This window comes from Onychomys torridus, chromosome X, assembly GCF_903995425.1.
Source record: "Onychomys torridus chromosome X, mOncTor1.1, whole genome shotgun sequence".
In the NCBI taxonomy this organism is placed as follows: domain Eukaryota; kingdom Metazoa; phylum Chordata; class Mammalia; order Rodentia; family Cricetidae; genus Onychomys; species Onychomys torridus.
The window spans coordinates 99,581,608-99,598,572 of record NC_050466.1 but is presented as its reverse complement, the minus strand read 5'-3'; the positions used below and the strand labels follow the sequence as shown (position 1 = coordinate 99,598,572).

The window sequence follows — 16,965 nt, the reverse complement described above, 5'->3', positions numbered from 1 at the left end:
TTCTTTCTTCACTGAGGGCACTTAAGATTCTGGTCTCATGCTAGATAAATCTGGAACATCATTTTCATTTACAATTTTTTACTTTCATTTTAAAATTATGTTTATAATTTGTGAGTGTGTATGTGTGTGTGTGCATGAGCAGTGGTACATGTGTGGAGGTCAAAGGATAAATTCTGGGAGTTGGTTTGTTCCTTCCACCATGTAGGTCTCAGGGATCAAATGTAGATAATCAGGAGTGAGAGTAGGCACCTTTAACCACTGAGAAATATTGCAGGGCCAAGGATATCATTTCTGGATGTTACTCAGGAATCTAAATCTTAAGTCAAATGTAACTATCTCCTCAGGCATACATAATACTCCTTGTTTTCTATTTTTAGATTAATCATACCACCAATATCATTCACATCAGAAAACTGAGTTCTCTTAAGTATTTCTTTCTTTCCTCATTCATCCAATTATTCAGCAATTTTAAGTTGTTTTTATTTCAATATCTCAAGTATATTTTCTCATCTCCATTTTTACTGCCTACTGCCTTATTTCAAGACCATTTGAGTTAAAAGTCTAGAATAATACAAGGAGACAGGCTTTCTAGTGCCCTTAACTCCCAACTTCCTCTAAAATCCACCCTCCATACAACCAATGAACTGGTTTCTTTACAGCTCAATCAAATCATATTATCCTGCTTTAAGTTCTTAAGAATTACCAATTTTTTGAGAGAAGCCTGACTTTTCTATTATGGTAAACAGGGGTCTTTCATCTGTTCCCAGTGTGAGTTACTATCACCACCCCATCTATACCATGAACTAATTCCATGATGCTTATGAAGGAGGTAATTTTTATGTTGAGGGAAGGTATGAAAGAGAACACTGTGTGTGTGTGAGTGTGTGTGTGTGTGTGTGTGTGTGTGTGTGTGTGTGTGTGTGTGTGTGTGTGTGTGTATAAATAAAGTAAGGCATAGAATAGTTAGGAGACTTGGCTAGCTGGAAAAGACACTTAAATTTAAGTGATGAGTAATAGAGCACACAGAGTATCTTCTCTGTCTGTATCTTATATAAAGATTTCTCAAATTTGCATGGCTTGATTGTCCTAAGTGTGTAGTGTACCTGGAAATCAAGAGTCAAAAGAAGGTGTTTACTTAATTATGTCTAGAAACCTAGCTCTGTCTTCTAACTGAAAAGGAAATAAGTTTTCTTTTATTTCAATTATTTTTCAGCTATATTGTTAAGTCCTATATGATCTGTTGTTTCTTTCAGGAGGAACCATAGATAGCTTCACTTGAATGAGATAAATAGAAAGTTAAACAAACACTACACATACTGATGAGTCTTAACTGTTTTAATTTTGAGCTCCATACTCACAAGACAGTGACAACAACAACAATTAAGATTAACAATAAAATATAGATTAAGTATGGGTTCTTTTAAATCGGTCACCACAATACTAAATAAAATTTGTCTTAAATTTTTTAAAGGTAAAGCTACCTTCTTGTATATAAAAATACAGGGAAGAATTTCTAGTTGGAAAACATGTCCGCATTTTGAATATTCAACAATAAAATTTACTTTTGTATGTCTAGAGGAGTTTATAATGTGTCCTTTTCCTAATTCCAGAGTCTATCACATGTAAGTAATATGGATGGGGCAAATATCACATGGTACTTTGAAATACTTGTGACCACAACAGACAATAAATGAATGGACATATAATGGGGAGAATATCTAAGAATAAACATCAACATTGCTCAGGGATCTTTGTAGTTCTTTTTGAAGTTATTTGCTCATATCCTCAGAACCTTCTTGGTTGTGCTTTTGTCTTTTCTATCTCAAGGTGTTCTTTTCATTAATCAAAGGCCAAGGTTTTGTCTGTTTGGAGGCTGAGCTGCAACAACAGGACAAAAAAAAAAAAAACAAAAAACTAGGGAGTCATCAGTGATAATAAAAGAAAAATATATTTCTTCTTATAGAGTACTTTAAATAGTTTATTTAATAGAAAATGTTAGATATTGTGACCCTTGAAAAGTTAAAGCCTTACCAAAGAAACTGCTATGATTATCTTATAATAACAGGGTAATACTGTTCATTAAAATACTAAGATGGGACCACAGTGATGTTAGTTTGTAACCTACATGCACGATATATTAGGTTAATGCTATGCTTACCGTATTTGATTGCTACAAAAGAATGTCAATTATAATACAAAAATTAACTGTTTAATTATATGCTATTTTATCTTATAGCTATGCAATAATGGAAATATTACTTGAATATTCTATACTTCTAATTATTCATCTGGGAAATAGGGATAATGTAACTACTTAAAAGTGTATTTTGTATTACTAAGTGCTTGAATAACCACAAATTTTATCTATCCTACAATTTCATCGATTTCTCAATCTTTTGTTATGTAACTTCACATACTATTTACAATTTGTATTGAAGAATATTTTGAATGAGTTAAATATTTTCCAAACTGCTTAAAATTCTCATAATTAGCAATCTTAGTAATTTTTCTGGTTGAGAATAATATATAATTATCTATAAATTATCATTTCGGGGCCTATCACAAACTTTTCTTTCTTCATTGTTTATCCCTATGTATTTTATTTAGATGCTACCAGTTTATATTAGTAGTATACAATTTACTAGATGAAAAATGCAGCTCTGATACTATAATAGAAAACTGGATGAGAAACCCTGAAGAATCAGGGAAATTATAATTCTGAAATTCCTTTCAGAAAGGTCATGAACATTTATATTTCTATACACCAGAACAGTAACAAAGGTGTTTCTTTCTTGGAACTTGGGACAATTGGTTCACTTTAGATTCCTCACCCATGTCTCTGTAGGTTTGTATTTGGCTTAGAAAACAACACATCACATAAATGTAAATAAAAGTTTAAAACAAAGTTTAAAGCTATTTTTCTTTTCTGAGACATGGTCTTATTTAGGCTTTGTTAGTCTATCTAGAACTTGCTATGTACATGAGGATATGCCGAACTCACAGAGATATGCTTGTTTCTGCCTCTGGAGTGCTAGAATTAAAGGCATGTACAATCTTACCTGGCAACATCTTCATCTTTTATAAGATTAATAATGATTTCTCTCATAAATTATCCAGAGAACAACTGAAAGATTTACATTAGTAGTTGCTCTCTCTGTTTTTAATTGCACAATTTTTTTTCTCTCAGAATTCTTGGAGAGAATACTTGGTTACATTAAATTTGAGACTTTTAACTATACCGAAAGGAAAATACAATTCAGTTTATTATATCTCAACTGAACATTTTCAAGTCCCCATCTTAGTTACAGGTGTAGTTAAATGGTAGATCACTTGTCTAACATAAAAGTGGCCCTGGTTCAATAACTCAACACTACAAAAGAATGAAAGATAAAAATCCTTATCTGACAAGTAATATAACACTAAGAGACCATCAAGTACTTTAGTAACATGGAAAAATATTAAATTGTTATATCAAATAGCTACTTTATGGTAATGTTTTGTATACTGATGGTGCTCTTAGTAAAGAAGTCGAACAATTAACAGACCTTGAGCAAGTTGCCTTTATCTTTGAACAGGAGATCTTTCGTGGCATTTCATACTGAAAATTTCTAAGAAACACATCTTCCACTGTAAGAAAATATAGCATACTCATAAAAAGCCAGGAGTGAACAAATTGATTATCTCTAATTAAATATATTGAGGGCCATTTTTTTTAGAAGGACACTGCATTCTCTGGACTATGTGAGCATTTAACATTTGTTTTAAGGTCTGTTAACCACACTAATTAAACTTATAAATGTCCCTCTGCTGTAGTATATTAGTTGAAGATGTGTTACTTTTGTTTATGCTGTGAAACATTTGTTTAATGATGCAAAGATGTGTTGCATTCTTCTATGTTGCCTTTGTTTAACTCTGTGAAGCTGTGTTACATTGCCTGACTAACACACCTGCCTGGTCTAATAAAGAGCTAAGTGGCCAATAGCTAGGTAGGAGAAAGGATAGGTGGGGCTGGAATGCAGAGAAAATAAATATGAGGAAAAATCTAGGAAGAGGATTGAGGACTGAGAAAAGGGGGAAGGAGAGGGGTATTCTGTTGGCCAGATTCCCAGCTACATAGGAAGCCATGGAATAAGAAGTAAAGAAAGGTATATAGAATGGAGAAGGATAAAAGCCCAGAGGCAAAAATGTAGATGGGATAATTTTTAAAATGGTGGCTAGAAACAAGCCAAGCTAAGGCCAAGCATTCCTAAGAAAGAATAAATCTCCATGTGTGTATTTATTTGGGAATTGGGTGGTGGGACCCAAATGAGCAGAGTAAAAAAATCCACCATGGTTATAAGATCACAAAGGACATGTTATACTAAGGATAGCACTTTAAAGTACAAGTCTAACAACTTCTGTCCTCGTAAGACTATTTTACTTTTGACAATGTTATACTGTAACTTTCAGTCTTTCCAAAACAGTGCCTTATCTGTTGCATCTCTCAAATATTCAACATACTTATAAATAAGAACATATTTATTGATTTATATTTGAAGCACTTTTTAGATGTATTAAGGGAACTTCAGCACAAAAAGCGAATTGGTTGTTATGTGCAAACATTTATTAATGGAAATGCATACTCCATACTTATAACTTTCTAGTTTTAATAGACTATATTAAAGTATTGTATTGTTCATGAAAGTATTTTATTATTCAGTGTTATTATTTCATCATTTTGTACTTCAAACATTATGCTATAAATACAAAATGGCTGACTCTGAATGGTTTTAATGCAGTTCTTGCAAGTCAGTGACATTTGTCATCAGATATGGAATTGTATTACTTCTGCTTTTATAATCTTTTAGATAACTTATTCAGTGACACTAGTCAGTTAGTAATGTAGTTCTAATTCTACTAAAGGCAAACTTAGCCATTACCATAAAAGAGATAACTTTGGGAATTAAGATGTCATTATTTCTAAAACTTGTAGCACAAAATGATATCCTGCACACATACTTTGAACTAACTTAATTACATTGACAACGTGTTGTGATAAAAATATCTTAAACATTTCAAACCACTCTGGAAACTCAGAGAGAAGCTGTTAAATTTGTTTTCTTTTACCTGCTATCTCAAATGTGTACTTATTTTATATGAAGGTTAGTAGACTGAGTTTTTAGATGCTAGCAGCTATGTTTATCACTTAGACTTTATTTTTAGCATAAAGGATGCTTTAATTATTAAATGTCTATTAAATAATTCAATAAAAAAGATGCGAGTGGTTTAACTATGTATGCTGGACCTGGGTTGGTTGTTTTAGTTGACTTGTGATTGGAAGAAAAGTGTTATTTCTAAAATGTGAGATTCTATCATTTTGTTAATTGTATGAATGAAAAGCATCCATGTTCTATTAACAACTTTTGTTTTCAATGAACATGGATATAATAAACCAGGGAAATATGGAACATCAAATGTCCAAGGGAAGGCAATCACTCTTACAGAAAATACTGTTTTGGAAGGTACAACAAATACATTATTTCCAAAGCTATCACAATTTACTGTGAACAGATCATCTCCAATGAAAACAATTTAGTTGGCTACAAATATTTCAATTGTCTAGTCCTGATATAAACATTAGAAAATATATTGCCAGGTACAATATTTATTTTGACAGATAGTCTATAAAAAGCTCATTGTGTTATTATATTTTAGAGAAATCAATGCCTTGTACTTGGAAAATTTGTTTTTAATATAAATGAAATATATTTTGTAGGTATATTTTATCTTGTCACCCTTAGTTTTTAGAAAACATAGTTCTTAAGTGCCATAATTTAACCACAATATGGTAACTATAGTCCTCAAAATTGTAAACTTAAAACCATGCTTTCATTGGTTATAAATACCAAAAGAATAAAATAAAATAGACTTCAATTTTTGTCATACTAATGCAAACAAACGTTCACTTGAGGGAAATAAGTGGAAAAATAAACTTTAAATTTTAAAGATTTTATCTGAGCAATACTTTTATTACTTATAATTAGCCAATATTAACTTTATATAAGAAAAACATAAAAACCATACTTGCTGTTTCTAGGAAGATGCTGTCTCTTGGGAAAAACCATAAAACTGTTCTTTACTAAAGTAATAAAAGCATTAAGGAGATAATTCTGTACTTCTATTTTGGCTATTTTAATTTGTGCTGCACTCTAAATATATAGTTATATTCATTACTTATTTTATGAAAAAATTATATAAAGTTGAATCTTTGCATAAGACACTAAAATTTATTTATTTATTTTGTCTAATGTATAAAAGAGATAAAATTTAATGTATATCAACTTAATTATGCTGTTGATAATGTATTTGTAAAGTTACATAAAAGACAGTACTTAGTTACTGTCAAAAATAGTCCTCCATATACGTTAGCAATCTTGTGCATGTAATTCAGACTACTAGAGGAAATATTTGGTAAAAATATGGTTTCCTGAATGTTGGGAGCACCTGAAATGCTCTAAATGCACCTCAATGGCCTGCTTTCCCAGTGCTGTGATTAAAGGTATTCACCACTATGCCCAGCAAATATCACATCTTTTAATAATAGTCTGAAAAGATTTTGATTGTGATTATTTTTAACCTGCAGACAAAGTTGGAAAAACTGACACCTTATTGATACTGACTTTTCTAAATCAAGGGAGTATATCTCTCAATTTATTTAGTTACTTTAGTTTCTCAGAAAAAAAATGTTTTCAATGCACAGATCTGGCACATGTTGGAACACTGTCCAAAAATGGAGTTTTGTGAGAATTCTGAGTATTTCTGAGAAAACTCCAAGAAAACAAGACAAGGGTCTTATGACCTCAGTTTCTTCAAAAACACATTGTTCTTGGAATGTGTTTTCATACTGCTCCCTGGTATCAGATAGTTGTTTCGATTATTCATTACAACTGGCTATTGCTATTTGTTTACATGCCTCTATGGAACAACATGTTTTTGCCATGTGTGGCTTGCCCTTTGATTGCCCACTTTACTATGTGACTGTTCTTAACCCTCAGAGTATAAATTGTCTGATTCTCTGAATAAAGTTGGCTATTGCATGAAAAAGAATAGGTTTATTCATTATAAAGAAAAATACGATAAACAAATTTTAAACTAAAGTTAGAAAAGCAATTGGGGGGCTTTGCTTTCTGATATGTCACCAAAATAACTCAAGTGCTATTCATTTAAAAATAAATGAGAATTTAGAATGCCAAAGCTACTTTAAATACCCTTCTTAAAAAGATCAGTGTTTTGGTATGTAAAATGAAAAAATATTAAATAAAAATCAGTGTTTTCAAAGTTGATTTTGGTTAAATGGTTTCATTCACAATACTTAAGATTAATTTTGATTTGATTGCTCTTCTCTTTCTTACTTCTTCCTTCTGTCTGTTCCCCTCCATAGCTCCCTTTACCTTTCCTCTATTACTGAAGAGGAATAAAGCCCAAACAAGGGTACATGTGGGTGATACACCTGTAAAAATTTTACTAGCTTGCTTGTGACTAGGTTTCCATTTATGAACTATTCAAACATTGTTAATAAAGTAGAGAAGTAGAACAGTCTATTACAGCCTATTCAGCTATCTTTCCATTCACCAAATGTATACAAGATGGATATTTCTTATTGAATATCAGACAACAGACTTTAATGAGTCAAAGAAGTAATACCAGATAACTTGTCTTTTCTATTCCACAGTTTATATATGCAACTAAGTAAAATAATTTTAAACTATGTTCAATAACCTAACACTAAAAATTACAGGAAACAGAGATGAATTTGAGATGTGTATTTATGTAAACTTACCTTAAATAATTGATTCACAGCACCTGATGATATAGCAAACTTCACAACATCTGGTAGTTCAGCTTCCACTATAACATCAAAACTAGGGAGTGGAATATTTTGATTGGAAAGAATATTGAAAGGAGAAGAATCCTTGATGCCAATTGGATTCTGGACCCTAGGAAAATCTTTTACAAAGCCAGATTCTTTGGCATCAAGGGCGTCTGCTGACCCAGTGGCATACTTAGAAGTACCAGAGTCCATGTACACAGCAGAGTTTTGGAACTGAGCACCAATATTTTGGTTATCAAAAATTATATAAGCTCTACCAAGTTCAAGTGGATCATAAAATTCAGAGGTTATCAAAAAATCAGTATAAGAAATATGGTTGGTGCCAGCAATAAAATTAGAGATATTTCCATAAACAATTTTAAGAATAGATGATATGGAGCTGGTTTTTAATTCAGTATCAGTGAAAATATTAGTATTACTGGTACTAGTATAATTATGAGTATTCTGAATATTTTTGATGATAATGTTGAAACCATTAAAATGACTAAATCTAGGGAAATGTTTATTTTCTGGGGCATAGTTTTTTCCAGCAGTAAACTGAGAGCTAATAGCATTAGTACAGCTCATAATGTTGCTAGTATCAATGGCACTGGTAGTGCTAAGTAAAGAGCTGGGTCTACTAACATATTTCTTTCTGCCAAAATAGTTTGGGGTGACTAGAAAATTTGACCTTACTTTGTATGTAAACACTGTGACATCATTAAGGTCTGAATAATGATTTATGGCAGGTGAATGTTTGTGAACAGCAGTGCTAGTAGACTCTGTGTCATAGTTAGGATCAGAAATATTGTTAGGGTTAACAACATTGTAACTAGTAGCATTACTGGGTTTGGTATTATAGTTAGACTCAAGATCTTTTGGTAGTCTATGACTATTTGGGGAGCTGGGATTGTTGTTATAATCAGTCTCATTTTTGATGAAGTCAAAACTGTTGGCAACTGGTCTAATATTCTCAGAGCAAGTATTATTTCCTTGTCCAGTGTCATTTCTAGGGACAGCATCATGGTTGGAACCAGAAATGTAGTCCAGCACAGTTCTATTTTTGTTTCCAGAGGCAGCGTTTGGATTTGTGCTACCCTTGGTAGCATTACTGTGTTGATTGAAATCTTCTACCAGATCAGAAGCACTGTCTAAATCAGTGCTATATTTCAAGTTAATGTCACTGTTGGAAGCATTATCAATGGCAGGGTCAGATCCATTATTGCGATCGGTTACATTTTTAGAGTCACTGTCATTGCTGGAATCAGGCCCACTTGTAGGCCCGGAAGCACCACTAGGATCAGATCTACTATTGCTATCAGTATTATTTCCAGAGTTGCCATCTTTAGGATCACTGCCATCAGGATCAGATTTGTCATTAGGATCTTTTTTATCTTTGCTGTTGTCTTCATCTTCAGTGTCTATTTCATCTTCAGCATCTGTTTCATCTTCAGTATTTGTCTCATCTTCATGGTCTGTCTCATCTTTGGAAAGAAGTTTATTTTCAACATCAGCCTCATCTTTAATATTTCTAGCACTGATAAATTTAATAATGCTGTCATCACGATTATCCTTATTTGGAGGATGGGCAGTAAGGTTGAACTTGCTTTCACTTTCAGATAATCTTACTGGTGTTGACAATATGTGGCCACAGGTACTATGTTTGCCCATGTTTTTTTTAGATTTTACAGGAATGGTGTGGGCAGCAGCAGAGTGCTTAAGATTTTGGGGAGCTGAACAAATTTCACAATGTAAGTAAGAGGTAGAATCCACAGAATATTTAAAATCTTCCCCATGCAGAGAGCAGCAGATGCCTACATGATGCTTAGGATCCAGGGATCGAGATGAAGGGCTATTTGGAGAAGTCTTGAAGTGTCTAACAGTTTTAGAGCTCAGAGAATATTTAGAATCTGAGGAAATCTGGCCATATAAAGGAGAATCAGAGTCTGAATCATCAGAATTTGTGGGGCATTTATGAAAAGAAGAGTTACTGATTTCCATAAAACATCTAGCACATTTTTGAGTTCCCACATCCAAAGAATATGTAAGACTTCTTCGAGTCTTCTGTCTTGTGACAGACTTAGGACTCTTAGAATTTGGGCTGCCAACAACTGATGATACATTAGAGGTACAAGTCTCAGAACTTAGAGGAATGGGAGTAATTTGATATGGAAAACTCTCATAACCATGGGCATGTCTGTACTCCCTGCAATGGCGCTTATAGACAGATATTTTCCGGCTGGCTTTTCTGTGATACTTTTCATCTGTGAGTGTCTGAGAGTCTGGAGAAAAGATATAGCTGTGCTTTTCCTTTATTTTTTCCTGTGAGAGATGCATGTCACTGAGACTTGAAGATGCCTCTTTGAATCGCACAGTTTTGTCTTCAGTCTTGTATCTTGCTAACTGAATTCTGCAAACTAAGAAAGAAGAATAAAATATGAGCAAGACTAGGCAAATATATAACAAGCATAACTTTAAAGTTCACATTACAATAGAAATCTCTGCAAACAAAATACAATTTCCTTCAAAGTATTATAGTGAGTTTCATTTGTCTTTTTAAGGGGAAGCCATGACCCTAAATTGTCTTCTCAATTAAATGCCATTTTCAGCTTTTTAAGATATAAATGAAACATGGTCATTTACATCAGATAGTCATTTTCTTCAAGTAGACAGAGCTTATTCTTTAGAAAAGAAATCATTATATAAGACATTCTGTGACCAATACAAATCTATGGCTTTACAAACTTGTTATGAAAAATCTATCTATATTGTTTCATTATGTTTCTAGAAATATTAAGAATTTTATTTGTTCCTGGGCTACAGCATTTATAATGTATAAAATCTGTATATTTAGGAAGAAAAAGATACCCTTTTATTTGATATGTATTCTGGTATGAAAGTTAATAGCAATGATATCTTGTATAGCTATCAAGAACTCAATGTTATATCATCCAGGAAATGTAGATATTTACTGATATCTTAGCTTTAAAATTAAACTAAAATTATTGACTTTCATTATGCATAATCTTGTCATCAAGGTACATAGGCAGGTGCATGACTGAAATTTAAAAACAAATATAAACATCTGTTTTTCAATTCCCTCCAAGTTTTAAGTATTTTTTATGCTTAAACATAAAATTATATTTTGGAAAGAGTTTAGGAATACAGAATGGTAATTTCCATGTAGAAATTGGTAATAAATTTTACAAAGACATAGACTTTCTCATAAAATTTCCCTTATCATCATAAGATCATATAAAATGTCATCAAATCATAAAAGATCATTATAATTTTTTACTCTTTTTTGGTGTTTATAAAAGTTGCACAATCAAGTAGGTATACTTTGAAAGATATTCACTAGAATAAGGCATATATGATTTACTTATAATGAAACATTTCTTCCTGGAAAGACTTCATGCTTTTATTTCTAATAAAATGAGAGTAAATTATGATAAGTATATAAAGTTATTTTGGTGCCCCTGATAATATAATGGTATTAAATATTATTTGCATAATGGTGAGGACAGGGATCAGTACTCTAAATTCATATGCTTTATAGTAAATATAAAAGAAAAATTACTAATTTTCTATACCAAGCTAGATGTTAAAAGTACTAAAAATGTAATTATTTTCCTCAATGGCTATGGTCTTTGAGTACAAGTATCAGTATATTTTAATTATAAAGTGCTATTACTATAAATTAGTGAGGAAGAGTAACTGCCTGGCAAAAACACTAAAAAAAAAAAAGACAGTATGACTGTTTTTAATAACATTCCAAATTTAAGGTAACAGGAGAATAGTCTAGAGTAGTAATAGACAAACTGTCTGAAGAACAGGTAATAAGTATACAGTTGTTAAAGATGTACTACACTATTGAAGGACATGAAAAGTTATATATTTGCAAAAGGGCATATTAAGTATATGATCTTATGATGACAAATGCATTTAAATATTTGTCATGAGATAAAGAGACACCTAACTACAAAGGGCATGAAAATGTGATACTGTACTCAGGCCTATCAATTTTTTAATTTTATTTTTACGATGTATAGTTGTATGTATGTGTGCTCAGTTCTGCATACCCCTGTGGAGACTAGAGTCATTATTAGACATTTTCCACTATTTTTCACCTTAAAATTTTAAGACAGAGTCTCTCACTGAAACTAGTGTTCACTGTTCCCTCTCATAACAGTTGTTTCTAATCATACTATCATAAAGATCTACATGTGATTCATGTTTTTACCTAAATATTAGTCTAATAGTGTGTGGTGGTTGAATAGGAATGGTCCTCATAGACTCATGTGTTCGAATGCTTGGCCCATAAAAAGTGACAGTAATAGGAGGTGTGGTCTTATTTGAATATGGGTAGTTTTGTTGCAGGAAGTGTGTCACTGTGGAGGCAGGCTTTGAGACCTTATACACTCAAGCTAGGCCTAGTGTGGCAGTCTCCTTCTGCTGCCTGTGGATCAAGATGTTGAACACTCAGCTTCTTCTCAAGCACCATGTCTTCCTAAACACTGCTATGCTTCCTACCATGTCAATAATAGACTAAACCTCTGAAACTGTAAGCCATCCTGAATTAAATGTTTTCCTTTATAAGAGTTGCTGTGGTCATGGTGTCTCTTCACAGCAATAAAATCCTAAATAAGACATAGCATATAAGTGATATTAACATGTATTATACTATTTTAGATAGGACTCTTAATTATGATATTTTTACTGTTGTTTAGTTAGTTCCCATAAATTGTTTGTACTTATACAATTTTTTTTATTATTTACTAATTGTGACTAAACAACTAAATTTACCACCATTTCAAAAACCATTTGCTAGTTAGCCATCAAGTAGAGTTTAGATACAGAGAAACTGAAGAATATACTATGGATATAAGCAATGCTATGTTCACACATAAATCTATCACTGACCGAGGAATTTCAGGAAACATTCCATAAATAAATTCAACATTTTTTAAAATCTAATTTTATGTGTAAATGAAGTATGCATGTGTATACTTACCTATGTGTGTTTATTTGTATGAATGGGGCATTTGAAACAGTGTCTCTCTTATTATTCACTGCTGCACATGCCACTCAAGCTTGTCTTCAAGTCTCCACCGACTTTACTCTCTGTCTCCCATTTTCTTCTGAGAGTAGTGGTATTATGCTAAACATTCCCCTTTCCAGCTTTTCTTAGGTTTTTGGAACTGAACTCAGTTATCAGGCCTTTGTAACAAGTGCTTTATACACTGCCCCCAAGAAAATGAGTCTTAAAGAATGAGAAGTAGACTCTTAGAGGCAGTCAGTATATTCTAGGTGTCTATGGGACACTGAGATTTAGATAGCAGGCTTCTTAGTGTAGGTTATCTTTTGAATATCTGGGAGTAGTGACTGTGTTTATAATGTGCAGATATAAGTATAAAAAAATCAAAGAGAAGAATGAAATACGGAAAATTTTCAAAACAAAGTAACCAGATACATATCCAGAAATTGATTCTAGTGAAATTGATATATATGATTTACTTAAAACATAAATCAAAATAATAATCATAAGTATTCTCGGCATAATACAAAAAAGCCATCAACAAAATGAGAATTTCAAAGATAACATGTAAATTACTATGTATCAAATAGAAAACAAAGAGTTAAATACAATAATTAAATGAAAAAATATCCACTAAAGTAGATCGAAAGCAAGTTAATCATGGAAAAGGAGAATGAAATAACAAGATAGATAATTGGAAATTAGTGAGAGGGCAAAAAGAAAAAGAAAAGAGTGATGAAATTATAAGGAAGTTGTAGAACAGTGACAAATGTATCAGTATGGCAAACTCAAGGATAAAGAAAAAACTAGGAAAAAAATTTTATTTGAAGAAATATGGACAAAAGTCCCCAAATCTAAGAAATAAAGTGATTTATGAAGGCATATAAAGCCAAAGAAATCCATACAAAAACACATATCATAAAAGCAAATAAAAAATTTAAAAACAGTAAAAAAATTATTTATGATGCATAGAGGAATCATTGTTTGCAGAATTCTAAACAAAAAGATTCAAAGGAAAAAAGAATCAATTGATATATTCAATGTATTGGAAATAATAAAACCCGCTAAACAAGGGTATTATGCCATACAAATTTGTTTTAAAAACTAAATAGAGAGAAATACTTTATCTGGCAAACAAAAGCTTACAGAATCCATCTAATTCTGAATTGCTTTATACGAAATGCTAAAGAAAGTTCTTCAAATAGAAATACAAGGATGTTAAGTATGAAAACATAAAATTATAAACATACTAGTAGGAGTAAATATATGAACTAATACAGCCTGTATTAATACTGTATCTGTGTTGAGTAAATGATATTTAACTCTACTATAAAAGACAAAACTCAGAGAATTAAATAAGTGTTATAAAAATGATAATCGTTATATATTATTAATATATGTAAATTATGATATCGATATCAGACTGTGCAAATACAAGGAAATGTATGTGTGTCATATGCAATTGAAGTTAAGTTCTCATTCACCTTTAGATGGCTGTTATAAGAGCTGTTTTACTTAAGTCTCATGGTAGCCTCAAATAAAGTGTGATATATATGTGATACATAGAAGAAAGGTATTAAAGTACATTCACACATTCACACAAATGGGGCAGGGAGACACAAAGGAAGATAGTAACATAGAAAAAGAAGAAATGAATGAACCATAACACTCTCACCCCAAAAGAAAATAGCAATATTGACTCCTTCCTTATTTATTTATTTATTTTTGTTGTTGGTTTTTCGAGACAGGGTTTCTCTGTGTAGCTTTGCGCCTTTCCTGGAACTCACTTTGTAGGCCAGGCTGGCCTCAAACTCACAGAGATCCACCTGGCTCTGCCTCCTGAGTGCTGGGATTAAAGGCGTGCGCCACTGCTGCCCGGCGACTCCTTCCTTATTATTTATTAGTTTAAACTTAAACTCAATTAAAGACAGTATCACCATTCTTGCATTTACAATAATCCTATTTTAGTGTTCACAAACAGTGAAATTGAAGGATGACAAAAGAAAATGCATTCAAATACTAACCAAAATATATCAGGAATATTCATAATAGAAAGAGTAGATTTAACAAGTTCTTTCATTCTATGTAGTTTTAATATCCCAATAAATCCTCTGCCATCTCCCAGCAAATAAGACAACCTAATTAGATTAACACAGAGACCCACCAGTGGTCAAAATGAAAATAAAAGACTATGAAGTGCACAACCCTAAACGTAACATCCATATTATACCCCTTCCATGAAGGCTTAGAGATCACTGCAGTAGATGAGAAGAAGTACTGGAAAAATCAGAGGTGCTGAATAAATACAAGGAAACAGTATCCTCTGAACACAACAAGACAGCTGCACATACAAACTCACAGGGGTAGTAACAGCATGCACAAGTCCCCTGCAAGCTCAAGCCAAATAAAATCCCAGCATGGAGAGGGGAGTTTGGCACAATGTACTACTTCTACCCAAGGAGAGAGTGACAGGTGATAACTGCTGGAAAAGATGAGTTTTCTTAAGAGTGTATCCCACACTACAGTGGAAGGCCACACATCCAAGAATATATGAGCAGCACAAATTGAATTTGCTGCATATAGAACATAAGTACATCCATACGATATACTGAATCTGATAGAAGAGGAAGTGGGTAATAGTCTTGATCTCATTGGTACAGGAAAAGACTTTCCAAATAGAACACAATTAGCATAGGCACTAAGAACAATGAGCAATAAATGGACCTCATTAAACTGTTTTTGTATGGCACATGATACTATCTATCATTGATGGTACTAGAAAAAGTTATCCTGAGTGAGGTAACCCAGACGCAGAAAGACAAATATAGTATGTATTCACTTGGAGTGGGTGCTAGCTGTTACAGAGGTTAGGTATAGCATAAGTGACTGGTGGAAGGGATGCATCTCCCCAGGAAAGTGAAATAGAATAGATATTTATAGATAGACAAGGCAGGATGTGGTGGGTTGGCTAGAACAGGAGGATTAATCAAGGAGGTGGAGGGGAAAGGGAGCAAGGGAGAGAATACAGGGAGGAACAGCTAAAACTAAGGGCCAATTAAGGGGTCATATGGAAACCTAATATGGTAACACTTCTATACTATATACATATATGAAGGCAATCTAAATGAATTGCTGAAAATGAAAGAGACAGAGATACAATTGGGTATTTCATCACCAAATTAAGTTCCCAGTACCAGAAATGTAATGTGTTATATCTAATTGAGTTGTTAGCCAAAGAAGTCCAATGGGAACCTTCAAACAATCCAGACTATTGTCAAGGCTTTAAAATTGCTCCCTACAAACTGATGGCAAAGCTCTATTGCTGAAGACAACACTTAAGTGACCCAATTGTGCAAGGAGAAATTGAGCTGCTACCTACCTAGTGCATTCACCCCTACAGACTTAATAATGCTCGAGGTACTGGAAGGTACTCTGCTTGCTACCATAGGAGAAAGGTAAACACCAACCCAGCTAGAAATGTTTAATCTACAATGGTGACCTTCCTGTAAGATATACTGGGTGCAATAATGTCACAAATCTTGTGGAAGCAACCAACCAGTATCTGATTTAAGGCTCACTACAGGAGATGGAACCCATACCCAATACTGCTTGGGTGGCCAATAACCTGAGACCAGTGATCTAGGGAAAAATCAAATGCTACTATTCTGCTAAAGTAACATAGCAATAAAATTTCTCCTAATGAAATTCTGATATACTTATAGATCAGTGCCTTCCTCAGATGTCATCCAAGAAGCTTCCTCCAGAAAAAAATCACATGATCATCTCACAAGACGCAGAAAAGGCATTCGACAAAATCCAATGCCCCTTCATGATAAAGGTCTTGGAGTGATCAGGAATACAGGGAACATACCTAAACATAATAAAGGCAATCTACAGCAAGCCACAGCCAACATCAAATTAAATGGAGAGAAACTCAAAGCAATACCACTAAAATCAGGAACAAGGCAAGGCTGTCCCCTCTCCCTATACTTATTCAATATAGTATTTGAAGTTCTAGCCAGAGCTATAAGACAACATAAGGAGATTAAGGGGATACAAATTGGAAAGGAAGAAGTCA

The 16,965-nt window shown here is 32.9% G+C and overlaps 1 protein-coding gene across 1 annotated transcript in view; it reads right to left on the bottom strand.

Moving 5' to 3' along the window:
• The window catches only part of LOC118574754, an 84,228-nt gene that overhangs the window by 54,777 nt on the left and 12,486 nt on the right, over positions 1 to 16,965 (bottom strand). Inside the window, exon 3 of the mRNA XM_036175650.1 lies at positions 7,820 to 10,266. Coding sequence (XP_036031543.1) covers positions 7,820 to 10,266 — 2,447 coding nt within the window. The remainder of the gene's footprint in view (positions 1 to 7,819; positions 10,267 to 16,965) is intronic.